The sequence below is a fragment of the Magnolia sinica genome, chromosome 14 (assembly GCF_029962835.1).
Source record: "Magnolia sinica isolate HGM2019 chromosome 14, MsV1, whole genome shotgun sequence".
Classification (NCBI taxonomy): domain Eukaryota; kingdom Viridiplantae; phylum Streptophyta; class Magnoliopsida; order Magnoliales; family Magnoliaceae; genus Magnolia; species Magnolia sinica.
Genome location: NC_080586.1, coordinates 75051799 through 75069626, shown reverse-complemented (window position 1 = coordinate 75069626; position 17828 = coordinate 75051799). Strand labels below are relative to the sequence as shown.

The 17828-nt window shown below is 41.2% G+C and overlaps 1 protein-coding gene across 1 annotated transcript in view; it reads left to right on the top strand.

The window, feature by feature from the left end:
* The window catches only part of LOC131226230 (AUGMIN subunit 5), a 36824-nt gene extending 21212 nt beyond the window's left edge, over positions 1–15612 (top strand). Inside the window, exons 8-10 of the mRNA XM_058222010.1 lie at positions 7815–8010; positions 8395–8527; positions 15008–15612. Of these exons, the coding sequence (XP_058077993.1) occupies positions 7815–8010; positions 8395–8527; positions 15008–15139 (461 nt within the window). The 3' untranslated portion in view covers positions 15140–15612. The remainder of the gene's footprint in view (positions 1–7814; positions 8011–8394; positions 8528–15007) is intronic.
* The last annotated feature ends 2216 nt before the right edge of the window (positions 15613–17828 follow it).

Below are 17828 nucleotides of genomic sequence, written 5' to 3'. Positions count from 1 at the left end.
CCAAACAAGGAAATCTAAAGCGTTCACGATGTTCTAAATAATAACAATAAGCAAAATCTAAAATATAAAACCAATCCGACGAGTGGGCCACGATCATGAGATCCCATGGTGAACTTTTCTTGACTATCGGGCCACTTTTCTGAACCAAAACTTGTCTTCTAGCTAGGAGGCCCTCCCTGGACGTCGTCATTGAGCCAGATCGATGGTGGGGTCCTCCTTCTGCGTACGTACGTGCGTAGGGGTGGTGGTGTGCGGGCGTGCGTGTGCACGATGTCCTCATCAACTCTCCCCGGCTGCGAAGATTTCGCCACTGGCGAAATAAAACTCCTGAACCGCTCTAGGATGTCCGGATCAAGTCTCTGAAGCTCCTCAGTGAGCCACGCGCTGTTCGAAGTTGGGCGTGACTTCCATTTAACTAGGTATTTCTGAAACCCGCCATCCGACGTGGAAATTATCTCATGGTCCAAGATATCCTCTATTTCCTCTCTGGGTGTGTGAAGGCTAGGTATGGGAGGCAGAGGCTGGGATGAAAGGTCGGGAAGAGGCCATGGATCAAAGGGTAAGGTTGGGACATCAGGATGAGTGGGCGAAGGGCTGAACAAAGTATCAGTGGGTCCCTGAAAAGCAACTAGATCATCCACGCTGAATGTGGAACTAATTCCCATGGAAGGTGGAAGATCTACCTCATACGCATTGAGACCGTTTCGCTTTATAATTTTGAAGGGCCCAGCGCTACGCGCGTGTAACTTACAAACGGCCCCTGGAGGGTACCGCTCGGGCCTGATACAGACCATCACAGAGTCCCCAATATTGAACTCTTTGAAACGTCTATGTAGGTCTGCAGAAAGTTTGTAATGCTCATTACTAGTAGTGATCTTTCGCTTGATTTCTTGATGCAATGAATGTATGTGATGCGCAAAAGACTCTGCAGACTCTGACGGCCTATGAGACAATGACACGGGGATAAGATCAATAGGTTTCCTAGGCTTATAACCAGTAACGACTTCAAAAGGACTTAGACCTGTGGACCTATTGACAGAACTATTGTATGCAAACTCGGCTATGGGTAGTACGGCGTCCCATGTCCTGGTATGCTCCCCCAATAAACATCGAAGTAAACTCCCTAGGCTCCTATTAACTACCTCAGTCTGGCCATCGGTCTGAGGGTGGTAAGCAGAAGAAAACTGGAGCCTAGTATTCATCATGTGCCATAGTGTCTTCCAAAAGTAACTCATAAATCTCACGTCACGGTCAGACACTATGGTTTTTGGTAACCCATGCAGTTTGACAACCTCACTAAAGAATAGCTTGGCAACATGAGAGGCGTCGGAGGTCTTAGAACAAGGAATGAAGTGGGCCATTTTAGAGAAACGGTCCACGACAACGAATATGGAGTCATGCTTTCGAATAGTCTTTGGAAGTCCAAGCATGAAGTCCATACTGATGTCCTGCCAAGGGATGAATGGGACTGGCAAAGGTGTATATAATCCTGTATTCTGTTTCCTTTGCTTTGCCAGTTGACAAGTACGACATTGCCCTATAATTTTGGCCACATCCCGCTTGAGGCTTGGCCAATGAAATCTATCCTCCACTAGGGCAATGGTCTTGTCACGACCGAAATGACCTGCAACCCCCTCTGAATGTAACTCCCAGACAAGAAAATCGCGAAGGGAGGTGCGTGGTATGCACAAGCGGTCACTCCTAAACAAATATCCGTCCAAAATCAAATACTCACTGTTAGCTCCTGATGGACTCTCTAATAAAGACGTATACACAACTCCAAAATCTGGACACTCAGAATACTCTTCTTTGATGCGCTCAAGGCCCGTAACTTCAACGTTCATGGAGTTGAGTAATGCGACTCGACGACTCAACGCGTCGGCAGGCTTGTTCTCTACACCGGCCTTGTGCTTAAGCACAAAAGTGTACTCTTGAAGGAATTGAACCCACTTAGCGTGCCTGGGGCTTAATTTCTTTTGAGAGTTCAAGTATTTTAAGGCCTCATGATCTGAGAACAAGACGAATTCTTGCGGTAATAGGTAATGTCGCCAATGGCGTAGTGATTGCACTACCGCGTAGAATTCCTTGTCATAGGTGGAATATCTTTGCTTCGCCTCATTCAGTTTCTCACTAAAAAGGGCGACAGGGTGCCCTTCCTGGCTAAGTACTCCCCCTATGCCGACTCCTGAAGCGTCACATGCGACTTCAAAAGCTTTTGAAAAATCTGGAAGTCGCGTAACTGGAGCTTCGGTCATCTTGACCTTTATCTCCTTGAAGGCCTTCGAGGTGGCCTTTGTCCATTGAAACTCTTCCTTTTTTATGCAGTCCGTGATGGGAGCCACAATGGAACTGAAGCCTCGAATGAACCGCCTATAAAAGGTGGCTAAGCCATGAAAGCTGCGCACCTCATGAATATTGCGGGGTTCAGGCCAATTAACGATGGCCTTGACCTTCTCGGGATTCGCCGATACGCCCTCAGCTGACACAATAAAACCTAAGAAGATCACACTACTAGAAAAGAACGCGCACTTCTTTAGGTTGGCGTACAACTTCTTGGCCCTAAGGATCCCACAAACCTGCCTCAAATGGTTGAGGTGTTGCTCCTTAGTCATGCTATAAATTAAGATATCATCAAAGTATACGACCAGGAACTTCCCCATGAAGGGTCTCAACACTTGGGTCATCACACGCATGAAAGTGCTCGGGGCATTAGTTAACCCAAAAGGCATAACTAGCCACTCATATAGCCCATCCTTCGTCTTGAAGGCCGTCTTCCACTCATCACCAAGGCGTATACGGATTTGGTGATACCCACTTTTGAGGTCGATTTTTGAGAAGATAGTAGCATTAGCCATCATATCTAGCATGTCATCAAGACGCGGTATGGGAAATCGATACTTGATTGTGATTTTGTTGATGGCCTTACTATCAACACACATCCTCCATGTGCCATCCTTCTTAGGTGTAAGAAGGGCAGACACGGCACACGGACTCATGCTCTCTCGAATGAAACCCTTCTCTAGGAGTTCATCAATCTGCCTCTTCAACTCAGCGTGCTCCTTCGGGTTCATTCTGTAATGTGGGAGGTTTGGTAGAGTTGCCCCAGGGATTAAATCAATGGCATGTTGTATATCCCTCATAGGGGGAAGCTCATTCGGTAAATCATCAGGAAAAACATCACGAAACTCATGTACTACCTGAATGGCCTCAGTGGGTAACTCTACGCTAGTATCTGGTACACTCTCCCTAGCCACAAGGGCGTATATCATCGAGTCCGCCTCCGTCTCTTGCTCAAAGTCTTTGGCATTCAAAATATGGAGCGGTTTGGACTTGGACTTCGACTCCTTCACTTCTTTTGGGCCGCTCACACCACTCTGTGTGGTGAACTCTTTTCCAGTTGTATTCTTGGGTGGTAGAGGATTTAGCTTGACCTTCTTGCCCTCAAACCAGAATGTACACACATTTGAACGACCAAATATGGTAACATCCCTGTCATAGAGCCACGGCCTACCCAGAATGACATGGCCCACATCCATAGGAACAACATCACACCAAATTGTGTCTTTATAAGATCCGAACTGAATAGGGACAAGACAGCGGTGCGAGACTGGAATGGATGTTTCATCAACCCAGGAGACTCTATAGGGCTGAGGATGGGCTTCCAGCTTCAAGCCCAAACGACTCACAGTGCTAGTCGATGCCACGTTGGCACAACTACCACTATCCACGATCATCTTACAGCTCTTTTCCCCACATTTTGCATAAGTGTAGAAGATCGTGTTGCGGCGCTAGTCATCAGTGTTCTTGGCTTGAGCTAGGGCGCAACGCACAATTGCGAGGGTCAAAGACTCTTTTGCTCCCTCTTCCTCATCACTAGAGGTTCCGACTGGCTCATATTCCTCCTCACTATCACTCTCTGGGGGCACTACTTCTACTTGCCCATCAATAAGGAGTACTTTGGTGCCCTCTCTCGTGCCGCACTGGTGAGCAAAGTGACTAAACCCCTGACACCTAAAACACCTAGTGGCCCCACTTCCACGTGAACTAGACCCGACAATCTCTTTACCCTTATCATCCTTAGGTCTGGGCTGAACATTAGGGGAAGGTTTGTTTTGGAATCCCGTGTTAGGTCTAGCCCCAGAGGGGTTGGCCTTAGTACCAGATTCGTGAAAGTCAAACCGCCTTCCCACAGATGCTTTAAGGTATTGCTCGACATCTAACACTAGTTGGTACAACTGTTCGATAGTGTCTATGTCTTTGGCGAGCAATTCTCTCCTAATGTCAGGACGGAGGCCCATTTTAAAACGAGCAAGGGTGAGTACGGGGTCCTCATCAACCTCACAGCGGGTCCAGTACTCTTCGAATTTCTCAATATAGTCAGCAACACTCATGGAACCCTGTTGAAGAGACTGCCACTCCTCAATCAACCGCATGCGATAAGAGAAAGGGAGGTACTTCTCTTTCAACGTTTCTTTCATTTCTCCCCAATGGACTATTGGAAGTTCCTTCGCTTTCTTTTTTTCGCTCAACCGTCGCCCAAAACCTCTTTGCTTGACCCACAAGCTTCATCTTGGCGAATCGGACTCGTCGAGCATCCTACATATCATACCACTCAAAATAGTGGTCCATATCCGCCAACCAATCTAAAAAAGCTTTAGGGTCCAAGTGGCCATCAAAAGTAGGAGCATCTACCCTAACTCCCTTGAGGAGTTGTGCATCTGGGTCATATTGATCATGATGTCCCTCACGGGGTGGGTGCACAGGTACGCGCCCATGACCAGCTCCTTGACTGCCTCCATTCCTTGGTCTAACCTCCTGACCAACTGCCTGAGATTGGGCATCCTCCCTAGTGGTGGGGTTTGCCCTGAAGGAGGCCTCTATTTCTTCGAAGCGTTTATCTATGTGTTGTTCCAAATGCTTATTCAAGGACTCAACTTGCTGGGCTAACTTGGCCACTGTTTCTTGTAGTTGCTCCATGTTTAGTGCGGGGTGCAAACCGAAGCCGCGACCCGTACGTGTGGGCATACACTGACTTGCTCAACCTAAGGACCTGCTATGACAACTATATGCGTCTAAAAACTAAATGACCCTACGAGACTCTATATGAAGGAGACTACACACTGTTACTAAAATTCAGCTATATATGATGGACTGAATGCATGAAGGACTCAAACAAACTAAACCCTAAATATGTGGTGAATTCCCCTATAAGAACCCTAGGCTCTTATGCCAAATTTGATGCAGGACATGGAAAATTAAATATGATATGCAAGATTGCAGGCTTAGATCACACCAATTCAGAAACAATCACACAAATTCCACATCCCACATGAAAATCCAAACATTCAATTAAAGGGGAATCTATGCGGGTCCAAGCCGACACAGGCTAGGACTGGACCAATAAAATTATAAACCAAACAATGTCAAAGGGAAATAAAATCAACTACTCATGCATAAAAATCAGTCCCTAATCCAAGGGATTCCCTAATTTCAATTCAAGGAACCCTAAGGTGATAAAAATGGGCAAATCAATTAGGGATCATGTAATATAGGGTTAGGATTCATGGAAAAATGGCTATGAGAGGATAAAAGAGGATAAAAACCTGAACCAAAAGATGATTCTGCGTGTGGATAGCAACAATGGCCCAGACGGACGTGCGTGTGATCCCGGCCGCACGTGTGTGGGGCCCACTATTTAGAAAAAGGCCACCTTGGCCCTGGTGGGCCAGGGATGGACTCTAAAACCTCCAAATTTCAGCTCGATCCGATGTACGGTTTGTGCGTGGTGCTCCGCCGAAGTTTCAGCTCGCCTGCGGGCCGAAATCTGGAAACCTGCTTCAATGAAGAAATCTGATGCAACAAAAGGACAAATTCAAAGTACGGATGGTGGGGGAAGATGAAAAAAAAAAGATGATGGAAGATGGGGGTGAATTAGGATCGATGTGGCTTCGCACCACGGTAGTTAGCCCTTCGAAAAGGGAGGGCTTCGCACCCACTTTTGAATTCTTCCACAACTCACGAAGAGAGCAGAAAAATAAAGCAGGAATTTTTTATTAACTTCAATGAATGAAAAGAACTACAAAGGGTGCCTATTTATAGGGAGAACCCTATACCCAAAAACTCGCACCATGTGCGACACCTATTACTTGGCGATGAAGTAAACTAAAATAAAAACCAAACAAGGAAATCTAAAGCGTTCACGTTGTTCTAAATAATAACAATAAGCAAAACCTAAAATATAAAACCAATCCGACGAGTGGGCCACGATCATGAGATCCCATTGTGGGCTTTTCTTGACTATTGGGCCACTTTTCTGAACCAAAACTTGTCTTCTAGCTAGGAGGCCTTCCCTGGACGTCGTCATCGAGCCAGATCGATGGTGGGGTCCTCCTTCTGCGTACGTACGTGCGTAGGGGTGGTGGTGTGCGGGCGTGCGTGTGCACGATGTCCTCATCAACTCTCCCCGGCTGCGAAGATTTCGCCACTGGCGAAATAAAACTCCTGAACCGCTCTAGGATGTCCGGATCAAGTCTCTGAAGCTCCTCCTCAGTGAGCCACGCGCTGTTCGAAGTTGGGCGTGACTTCCATTTAACTAGGTATTTTTGAAACCCGCCATCCGACGTGGAAATTATCTCATGGTCCAAGATATCCTCTTTTTTCCATCATCATCTAAGTAGGAAAATAGCTTCACTGGTTGACCTTTCTGGCATGAAACCAAACTGATCTTCTGATATATTTGTCCCATGCCTTACTCTTTGCTTAATCACTCTCTCAAGGTTTCATAGCATGGCTCATAAGTTCAATCTCACAATAGTTCTTGCAGCTCCGTATATCCTTTATTCTTATAAATAGTTACCACTGTACATTTCCTCCATCAGCCTGCCGTTTTCTTTGATCTGTAAGTATCAGTTAAGATATGATTCCTTAAATCCGGGACTTGTTCCATTGCACCATCCTGTCTCTGAAGACACTCCAGGTACTGATTTCGAGTATATCTGTTGAAGTGTTTCTTGTGTGAAGCAACTAAAGTTTTCACATCCCCTTGCAGCTTGCTTATGCTATCGGGATGTTATCTATCAAATGTGTTTTACCACCATATGAATTGCTCATTCCATCAGAAAATTCTTGTTTATTACAGCATTTGACGGTGGCTGTGTGAAGATCCATGGCAATGAGAAACTTGTCCTTGGGAAGTGGTTTACCCATGAAATTTTGGTCACCAAAACGTGGATATGGAGTAGCAGCCTGGAATCCACTGGAATGGAAAACTATGGATTCCTATTTTCCCTCCGTTGTTTGTTTTGGATGCCAGTCCTACGTGGATTCCACATACGATCACCTCGTGTCTTCTCTGCTTCAGAAATCAATTAACATCCTTTTTGAGAGAAATAAATCTCTCCAGTTTTTGAGGAAAGCTGGGAAATGGAAATTGGTTTCCAACATTCCTTTTCTTTTCCTCAAACAGAGGAAAAGTAAGTTTTCCACAGGAACTGGTTTATTTCCATGGTTTTCCATGTTCCCAAATGCCCCCTTTAGAGATTATCTGATTTCAATTAATTTAATATTTTGGGGGTCTTTTATTGGAACTAAGATCTGCCTGGATTTTTATGTATTCTCATCTGAACTAAATTTGAAATGATGTTGCTTTGACATAAATACATTTGGTAGTATTTATGATCTTTCATTTTGGTTCAGGAGTTCTAGATCTTTAAGTTTTATTTATTTTTGAATATTTGGATAATTCTGTTACTTATATTTGCTTTTCCATTCATTATTTGTTGTTTAGTACTGATAAATAGTTACTATGCCTTTAGGTTTGGAAGGTTCAGATGCTGGGCTAGCATCGGTGTTAGAATCTCTGGAATTCTGTTTGAAGCTTCGGGGTTCTGAGGTTAGTGTGTTGGAGGACTTGTCGAAGGCAATCAATCTGGTTCATAGTCGGCAGGATCTTGTTGAAAGTGGTCATGCATTATTGAACCATGCATATCGCATGCAGCAAGATTACGAGAGGTAAGTGGTATATCCTTTCACATTTTCTTGTGAAGGGTAGATGACCATATCAATTTATTTAGCAAGTGTAACAGTACAAAAATGTGCATATTAGCCCAAAGAATTTTCCTCATCTGCTAGAGCTGTGATCTTCATAGCTGTTCATGAAAGCTAAAGGAATATCTGTTCATACAGTTAGTTGAGAGGAGATCCGTAGGGTGTATATTTTTGGAATCAATTTTTCTGGAATCTATCATTTTGTAATTCCTTCTATATATTTATTGTGCTCCATTTCTGCTTGGATCAGTTGCATACGTTTTAGTTTTTGCCATCATTATTTGCTTCTCGTTTGTGTAGATTGGCAGACGTGGAAATAAATCTAGTTTCAATCATTGTATCTTGCAGGACTACTAGTTACTGTTTGAAGTTGGCTGCTGAACAAGAAAAAATAGTTACAGAAAAATGGTTGCCTGAGCTTAGAAGTGCAGTTTTGAATGCTCAAAGATGCTTGGAAGACTGCAAACGAGTTAGAGGCTTGGTGAGTTACTGCTGTGAATGAATCTTAAACATACATTATTAGTTCACATGCAGTTCTATCCTCACTGTCTTGATAACTAGGGATAATCAAGGACATGTGCTATGTGATTTCTTATATCGTGGTATACATCTTCAGTTATGACTTAACAGCATTTATCTTTACTCTTTCATTGCCAAAAGTGTCCTCAATTGTTCCTCCAAGTCGGCCATCAAATTGATGGATAATTTTTTGTTCATAGTAGTCATTTAGCCAGTTGCAAGCATCCTTGGTTTTGCCTGGTCATCACAGTCACATGCGCTGAACATCATCTCTACTCCTGAAAGCCTTTCTGACTTGTGAGCATTAACATTTTTTCATGTTTGCAGTAAGAGCTGAAAGTATTTTGCACTGGGCTTTGAATGAGTCTTTTGCTGGTCTCGCTTGGGGGACACTATCATTTGTCCTTCTTTTCCCCACTGTTTGAAATAGAGTATAGTGTATAATATTAATGTAGCGTTCAAACCTCTATAGCATGTGGCGCAAGTTATACCATGCTTCTATTTTTTAGTTAAAATAATAGAAAAATATGATATATGGTAAAAATAAGTACAAAAATAGAAAAAAGAAAAAGAAAAAGAAAAAAAGGGCTAGGAAAAAATATTTCATTTTTCAAGTAAAGGCATGTCCAAAACAAGTGATCAAAAGCTAACCCATTTATGTGCAAGTCAAATCAATTACCACAACAAGTTTCCAAGAAAATTACCTTAGTTAATATCTAAATGAAGTGTATCAAACACCAACAAAACAATAAAAACAGTCTCTAGTTCCTAATTGGTCATCAACAAAAGAGACTATAAAACCTCACAAGTCACGAGTACAAATCTAACAAGGTTATAAACCATGAAACCATACCATAAATGATAAATCCTCTAGTGTCTGAACTTTTAGCTCTAGAGGTCATATTCCTCTTCTCGTAGATCATCGTCTTCATCATCATCCATTCCACCACCAAGCCTTTCATCATCAACATCTCCATCAACATCACTCGCTTCATGAACAATCTCACCCTCATCTCTCCCTTAGTACATGGGCAATAAATCATCCCCTAAGACCTCTTGCACATCAAAGAAAGAAATTCATTGGAATTTTAGAAAAAAATCATTGTAATTTCTTTTTTGAGAAGTTTATATGTAGAACTTCTTGGAAGCAAGAGTTCATCTCTATATCGAGCCTCTAGTATTTGGAAAGCAATTACGCCGATGGAGCATATGTTTCGCAGAGGGTTTGACTTCTCACTTGGAAATGGGCACCGTATCCGCCTTTGGGTGGATGTTTGTTGTGATGATTGGGCGCTTTAAAGTCTCTTCCCAAGAATGGCTTGTCTTGCTCTAGATCGGTTTGTCTACATTGCCCATTGTTATTCTATTTGCAACGGTTCCGTTGTTTGGGGTCCTCGTCATAGGAATTTGGCAAATGAGGAGATTGCGAAGTTTGCTAGCCTTGGGAATTGTCTTAAGATTGTAGCTCCATCTCAAGAAGAGGATTTGTTGATTTGGATCACTCTCCGTTCGGGAAAATTCTTTGTTTGTTTATTCTCTAGCTTGTTAAATGAGTCACCTCGCATTTTGGGTCCTCATCCGTTCCATCATTGGTTCTACGGAGCCCCCTTCGAGTTATGGTTTTTGTTTGGTTGGAAGAAAAAGAGTTCTTACTATTGATAATCTTCAAAGGAGATCTTTAATCCTTCATAATATTTGTCTGATGTGTATGGAGAATGTGGAAACGATTGACTACCTATTTATCCATTGCTCTTTTGCCCGCAAGTTGTGGGAGTTTTTTTCTTGTATCCGTTCATACGGATTGAGTGATGCCGAAGACAGTTGAAGACCTTTTTTGTGGGCTTGGCACGGGGGTGGAATTGGGAAATCTGGAAAAGTTATTTGGAGACTTGTTATCATGGCCTTATTCTAGGTTATCTGGAGGGAGCGAAATGATCAATGCTTTCGAAATAAGAGGGCTTCAGTGGATGGGGTGATTAGTAAAGTTAAAGGTCTTGTCTTGGGTTGGGTTGCTTATGTAAATGTAGCAGAAGGTTGCTAACTTTTTTTTTTTTTTTTTTTTTTACTTTCTTTTTGATCACTAGTGTTCTAATAAAACTTCAGTTCTCTCTCTCTCTCTCTCTCTCTCTCTCTCTTCAAAAAGGAAAAAATCTTGGAAGCTAGAACTAGAAGTACTCACTTAAAGGACTAGCAGACTTTCTTTTATCTGAGGAATTGGAGGAGAGGGGTAGGATTAGAACCATTAGCTGATAGTGCACTTCTACTAGTTGGATCATCAAACTCTAGAATAGTGGCAACCACACTAACATCAAATGCTCTCTTTCCTCGAGCTAATATGTATCATTGGGAAGAGCACTGCTTTCTCAACAATCCACTTATCATCAGAAGCAATATGGTCAACTAATGTAGAGTTTGCTTTAGCTCTTATTTTCATATTTCTTTCTCTTAACTTCGTATTGTACATTACTTACACCAGAAAATTTAACTTTTGTTGCTTTAGTTTATTTCTCTTCTTTGTATGGACTTACCATATAATGATTCATGTAAAAAACTTGCTAATCTACAAAAAAGCTAATATAGAATATCACAGTAAAAAATAATGCTTGCTTAAAAAGTATTCCAGCTTGCCTTGAAGCCAGAAGCACAACATGTGAGACTAAAAAATCGAATTGCAAATCTCATAAACTGTGGTGTTCTATCTCCAAAGGGTGCCCACCAATCATCTGTACAAATTAATTAAAAATTAATCAAAGGCTCTCATCAATTGTACAAATATATTATACATAATAATGCAAATTTGCAAATGTAAAATCACCTGGGGAATACTTAATCATATTCGTCTAATTGGATATTGACATTAATGCGATCTTTCTTGTCAGGGATCATCCTAACCATGCACTCCAACAACCCTCTTTTATCTCGGGGTGTGTAGAGAACTTGTCTGAATAATGTAACCAAGGATTTAAATAGTACCTGGCTGCATGTAAAGAGCGATGAAGCTATGGAGTCCATCTTTCACCCATCTTCTTCCAAATTGGCACATATTTCTTTCCTGTTTCTTTTCACATGATTGCAATTAGATGCAATCTTCTCCTTTGCAGAGTCCATAGTTCATAAATAAACTCCATTGCAAGCCTCTCATTCAAATCCACTTCTTTTAAAAAATGGCACGGTGCTCTTAACGTAGTAGACAACTTGTGGTGAAAACTTCGAATCAAACATTATGATGGCCTGCACTTCCTCTCCTGACTTTTTAGCCTAAGCGCAAGACAACCGCTTGTTTGATGCAAACATGGCTTGAAAATGTTGTTTTTTACTTATAAAAACTTAAAAGAGTGAGGTATGCAGTTGCAAAGTGTGTCACTGCTGATCATATAAAGCTCAATCTTTTTTGTGAAGCTTCTCATTATGCTAAGAACAATCCCATGCCAAATGAACCTGGTAATTTCTCTTGCCTTTTCAAGTGTCTCGGAGTACATCTTCATCTTTCCAATATCCTCCAACATCAACTCTATGCAATGCGCAACGCATGGAGTCCAATATTGCATTTTTCTCGTCTGTCAACTTTTTCCTGGAACTCATATTGCTTGAATGGTTATCTATATACCCGAATCATGTTTTCTTCCGCAATTTCTTTTGCCATATCATCAAGATACTTAAACAACAAACCTTTCCAAAAGAAAAGAAAAGAGATACTTAAACAACAAATATTCTTCCTTTCTAGAATCTGAAGCATTCGATGTACTAGTAAAACGATGTTCCAGGTGGGCTATTTATTAAGAAGTTGATTATGCTTTCCAAGATTCCTTATACACTTTAACTAAATTGTTAACGTTATTAACTTCCTCCTTAAATATCTACATTCTCATCTCATGCATTGGTGGTGGCTTAAAACCCAGTCCAAACTTTTCAATGGCCTCACAAATAGCTGGAAAATATGGCCTACTGGCCTACTGCACAGGTTGAATGACAAAACATTCCCTTTAAAAAAAACTCTGAATCACCCTACAAACTTCTTTTCTCTGTTCTTCCACTTTGAATTTAGTCTTGCTTGTCGCTGTTCACTACTCACAAATTAGTCCATAAGACCCACCCCTTGCTCTTACTGACGATTGAGTTATTTGCGTGCCGGGATGAGAACTAGAAGCACTACCAACCTCATATATATCATCGCCCCACATGCCACCAGACTTGAAACAATAGGTTGATTCCCCTTTACCTATGTCACGGGACACCTCATTTCTTCTATTTTTATTTTTTATTTTTCTTTATGATGCTCTTTGTGAACCTCTGTGCACTCCCTCTCTGCTTCTTCGGTCAATTGAAAGAAAGCATCATAAAGGTAGGGTAATTATTGATAAATAGTCTTGGGACCCGTTGTATGACACTAGAAGATTAGTTGGACTCAATTCTGCCCAAAAGCTGGTACAGTAAGAGCTGGCAGAATGGTCTTGCTACTATTTTGCCAGAGGGTGGGCATTATATTTTTTGCTGGAAGTTGGCATGAATGGTCCAGCAGAAGATAATATTTGGTCAACTTTAGTTCATGAGATTTGGAGGATTGAATGTACCGGATGAACAGTTTGGATATTGCCATGTGTGCCACATTAGCACTTGCAGCACCCACAAGATTACCACATCCTAGCTTGCTTTTTACACCCGAAAAATGAGAGAAGTACCCTTTATCCAGGCTTAGTAGCTTGTTTTCTGCCAATTTGTTGACAACATTGTCCTTGCTGTCCTTGCAGTGCTCTTTGGACAACTAATGCGTTAGTAGTTGAGGATATGTAAAATCGTTTCTCTGGTCATATAAAGATATCTAGGTTTGCAATGTAAATATGAAGGAAAAAGTTCCCTGGGGGCTGATATTTCCTCATTGCTAGAAACTCTCTCCCTTGGTGCACTCCAGTGTAAGGTTGGACACAAAAGCAATAAAAGCTATGTGAGAGCCTTAGGTCCTCATTGGATGTCATTAAAAATTAAGTTCAATGCATTGTTTCAGTTTTCAGAAGGCCAATAAAAAAAATGATCCTGCACATTTACATTGACAAATTTTTTTTTTTTTTAAATAAAATAAAAAAGCTGTACTACAGTGGCAATTGTGACAACTGTCATCAGCAAATTGGCCAGTCACGAGCTACTACACCTGAAAAAAAGGGATTTCTCCTTTCATGGGGCACAAAAACATACAATGGCAACAAACTTGTTGGTTTTGCATAGTGCTAATGTGGTGCACATGCCAACCATCCGACACATGGTATCAGAAAACGGTTACAGACTGTAACAGTAACAGTGGGTACTGTTATGCGTTATGGGACCATAACAGTTACGGAAAAAAATGGCCCGTAATGGTCATTACAGGTTTTTTTTTTTTTTTTTTTTATTTAAATTTTTAAAATTATTTTTAAACTAAAAATTTGGCCGTAAAGGCTGTTACGGCCCCGTATCGTAACAGTAACGACCACTACTGTTATTGAATATCTCGATCCAGCACGTTCATCTAGTGCATTGGACCCCTCCAAATTTCATGACCCAGAAGTTGGCCAAAAATGATCTTTGGCCATATTTGCTCATTCTTATGTCAGTGGTTGTCCTTTGTCATGCAAAGCAGTGCTAGAGCCTGCCACCTGTCTTGTTAGACAGGGTTTTGGGCATAAATCGGTCCAACTGCTTTTTACTATTTATTTTTATGTAATCGAAATGGGCCCTCAGGGGCATGATTTTTCCTCCTCTTCTTCTATTGTTGGCTCAATTAGAAGGATAGGATTTGTCAAAGAATCAGTAGCCACAGACTTTGAATTTCTTTGGCAGCTGAAGAATTATAAAAGGAAATATAGATAATTCTTTCTTTTGCTGACCCCAATTAGGATTATGATGACTTTCTAGTAAAATGTTTTGCAATCAACCAACGAAAAGAATGTACTGATATTGCTCCAACAAACGGTTCATGGCATAGTTCATTACCATTAGTGGCATGGCATGATATCTTAAGAACACATTTTAGAGTGGCAAGAAAATCTTCTTGTTTCAGCGATCTATGGTTTTAGCTGCCATCAGTGTTACATGTTCTCATGGTAGTTGTAGCTACATTTTTAATTCATAACGGAGTTTTGTTTACTGGTGCTTAGATATGCTAAGGAGACAGTTTCTTGTTTAAGCACAACTAATCAAGTATCAGCATGACTGGCAGCCCATGGAAAGGGTAACATAAAACCATACCCATGAGGACCTTCTTATGATGGGATACTGCTAGGCATCCCAAGTTCAAGCCTCTACAATCCATATCCAGTGATTGTTTAAAGTCTATTTGTACATGGACCAGTGACTGATTAAAATTCTTATAGCTTGGTGGATTTCAGTTGTACTATGCCTAGCCATCTTTTCTCAGTTTATGTGAAAGCATCCTTTTACCTTGCCTCCTTTCTTTGTCGGAATTCTGCAGGTTGACGAGTGGTGGGAGCAGCCGGCTGCGACGGCTGTTGACTGGGTAACGGTGGACGGTCAAAATGTCGCTGCTTGGCTGAATCATGTAAAGCAGCTTCAAATGACCTTTTACGACAAGGAGCTTCTGTGAAGACTTCAGCAGGACTGTCACAAGCGCATCAGGTTGTTCTAGCGTTTCTGGCTCGTATTATCCGTCGCTGATGTGGTGGGTTAAAGTCCGACCAATTTCTTTATGGAATGTGCCTGGCATAGCTCCAATACCTGCGGCAATGGATGGGGGATTGGGTTTCTCTCGGCTGCTGTTTTTGGTGGAACAAGGTATCCTCATTCAGGGAGGTTTCCTAATTTGTATGAATCGGTTGTGCCATATGGGATCATTTGTAACATATGCCATTTGTTGTTATTCCTTGGGTCATTTTTTCTTCTTCTTGAGTTGTAGGGAAGGGGTGTTCTTTTTATAGCCATGTTTCAAAGCTAGAGAGAGGTTGTCCATGATCGGTATCAATCAACTTGTTGAAATGTCTTTTGTATTGGGGATTTAATGGTCTTGTTTCATTAAAAATAGAAAAGAAGCTTGCATGATTGTGCACTGCACCTGTATTACATCTTTTCTCGTAACCTCATTATCCCACATTTTATGAAAGATTTGGGGTCATTAAAGAAACATGCCTAAGTGCCGATGTTGCTCTCAATCACTCCAGAGTTTTCTATGGGTGTGTTTTGTTGCATCAAATATCATAGTATTTTGTGATTAATCAGTCTAATTTGGTGTAAAAACAAGATGAAATATAGTGCAACCAACATCACCCTATAAAAAAATTAAAAGAAAAAATAAGCCCAAGATTCGTTAAAAAGAGGAAAAAAAAAACATGATTTTTTCATGATTCCAAGTTCAAGAAATTTGTGGAATGATATCAACTGATGTAAGTGCCCCGAAAACAAACCTCCCAAATGATCACAAACCAAAATCTCCACATGCATTTTTACCATCAGTTCCCATAACCACTTTAGATACAGAAGGATATAAAGTATATCGGCCTTCTATCAGCAATTTCGTTTAGCCGCATAGAATGGCTGGCTGAAAAGATACATCGTTTTTGAAGCTCTCATGCTTGTTCTTCATTGTCTCCTGATCCCTGTTCCTCTCAGGATTTGGTGTCGACAAAGTGCATGTAGAGCTTGTTCTTGGCACATGTAACCACAGATGAAGCTGTGTGGGTCAGCCCTGTCTATTTCATGGACATAGAGACCTGCCCCTTGTCATCCTTTCTCTTCGGATCTAAAGGTGTCCGCTGATGGAAGTCAGATCAAAGTTTTCATCATGATGTCCATCAACGTCAGCTGGAGGATCTGGCGATTTACCAAGACTAGAAAATCAAAATCCCCAATTAAGGCATGTGGTTGTCCACCATTGGAGACACAATAAAAAAAAAATAAAAAATCAAAAGCCCCAATTTAGGGCATGGGGATCTTCACCGTTGGAAGCCAAAATCAAAAGGCCCAATTTGTGGTACAGAGGGGACGATTGCAAGGTTGGCTCACTGGATCAGATCTTTCACTCAGGAGAGAGAACGAGAGAGCTGAGACAGACTGCGTGCATGTGCATGCGTTCCTTATGGAATGTCTCTTGTTGGTCCGTGGGGAAAGAATGCAGTGGACAAAAGGATATATGGTAGAGTTATGGAATCATTGTTCTCGAGTTGCTTAAATTCCATAACCATTTCCTCATTGTTTGGGTGATAGTGGATTAGTTTAGTGGTGTGTGATCAGGAACCAACAGTGAGTTGGGATTGATTAATCTCCACCCTTGGACATGTTGTTGCCAACAACATCATCACCTAGATTATGAGTGTTATCCGCTTACAAATATCTGCACTAGGATTGATTGGACATTTGCAATTAAAAGAACCTATGGAGCCTTCTCATTCTCATTGAGGGGCCATCATGCTTGGATTGGATTGAGTTAATTACATGCTAACTTTGATCAATCCTTATATCTAAGTTGTAAAGGGAAGTTATGGTCCTGGTGTTTTAGGCCGTAACACGCATTTTAAGGTTATGTTAGTGGTAACATTGGGTATTGTTGGATGTATCAACCTTAAGTGTGCCCCAATAAGGGATCCACTAGTCTTTTCAAGACTAAACTGTGAACAGATCTCTTGATTGGATTGCATACCAAGGTTTTATTATTATTATTATTATTAATGATAGCCAATACTCACAAATCTTTTCAAAGGTTTTTCAAACATCTTAAACCATTATATGTTTTGATTTCACCTTTAAAGTGTTTTTTTTATTAAACTTGATGGGCATCTAATTATTAAATCTTTAGTGGTCTAACTCTTGTGCTTGTGTTAGATTTTACTCTTTTTTTTTTTTTTTTTTCCTTTGATGACACAGGGTGTCTTTGCATCTTTTTAAGGTGAGACTATTCTCTGCGAATACACCCAATCACCTGCAACCACGTGTATTGAGTAATGTTGAGGAGGGGAGTCGAACCCACACTTATAGGAAGCAAACCCATGGTGATGACCTCTTTTTTGTTTTATGCAGTCCTTTTCTAATACCAAGAGAAGGATTACATAAAATAAAAAAGAATACAAGAGAATGAAAGAAACTCAAACAAAAAAGATTACAAGAGAAGGAAGGAAAGTCTCGGCCAAGACTTACTCTGTCTAGAGAATGAGATGGTGCCCCCTTTTTTAGATGTGACAGTACGGATTTTTCATCGCTTCATGTTTGCTACAGTGACCATCGGATAAAGATCTGGGTTTTACAAGTTTACGATTCCGCTATAGTGTTCTACTGACACTACAATG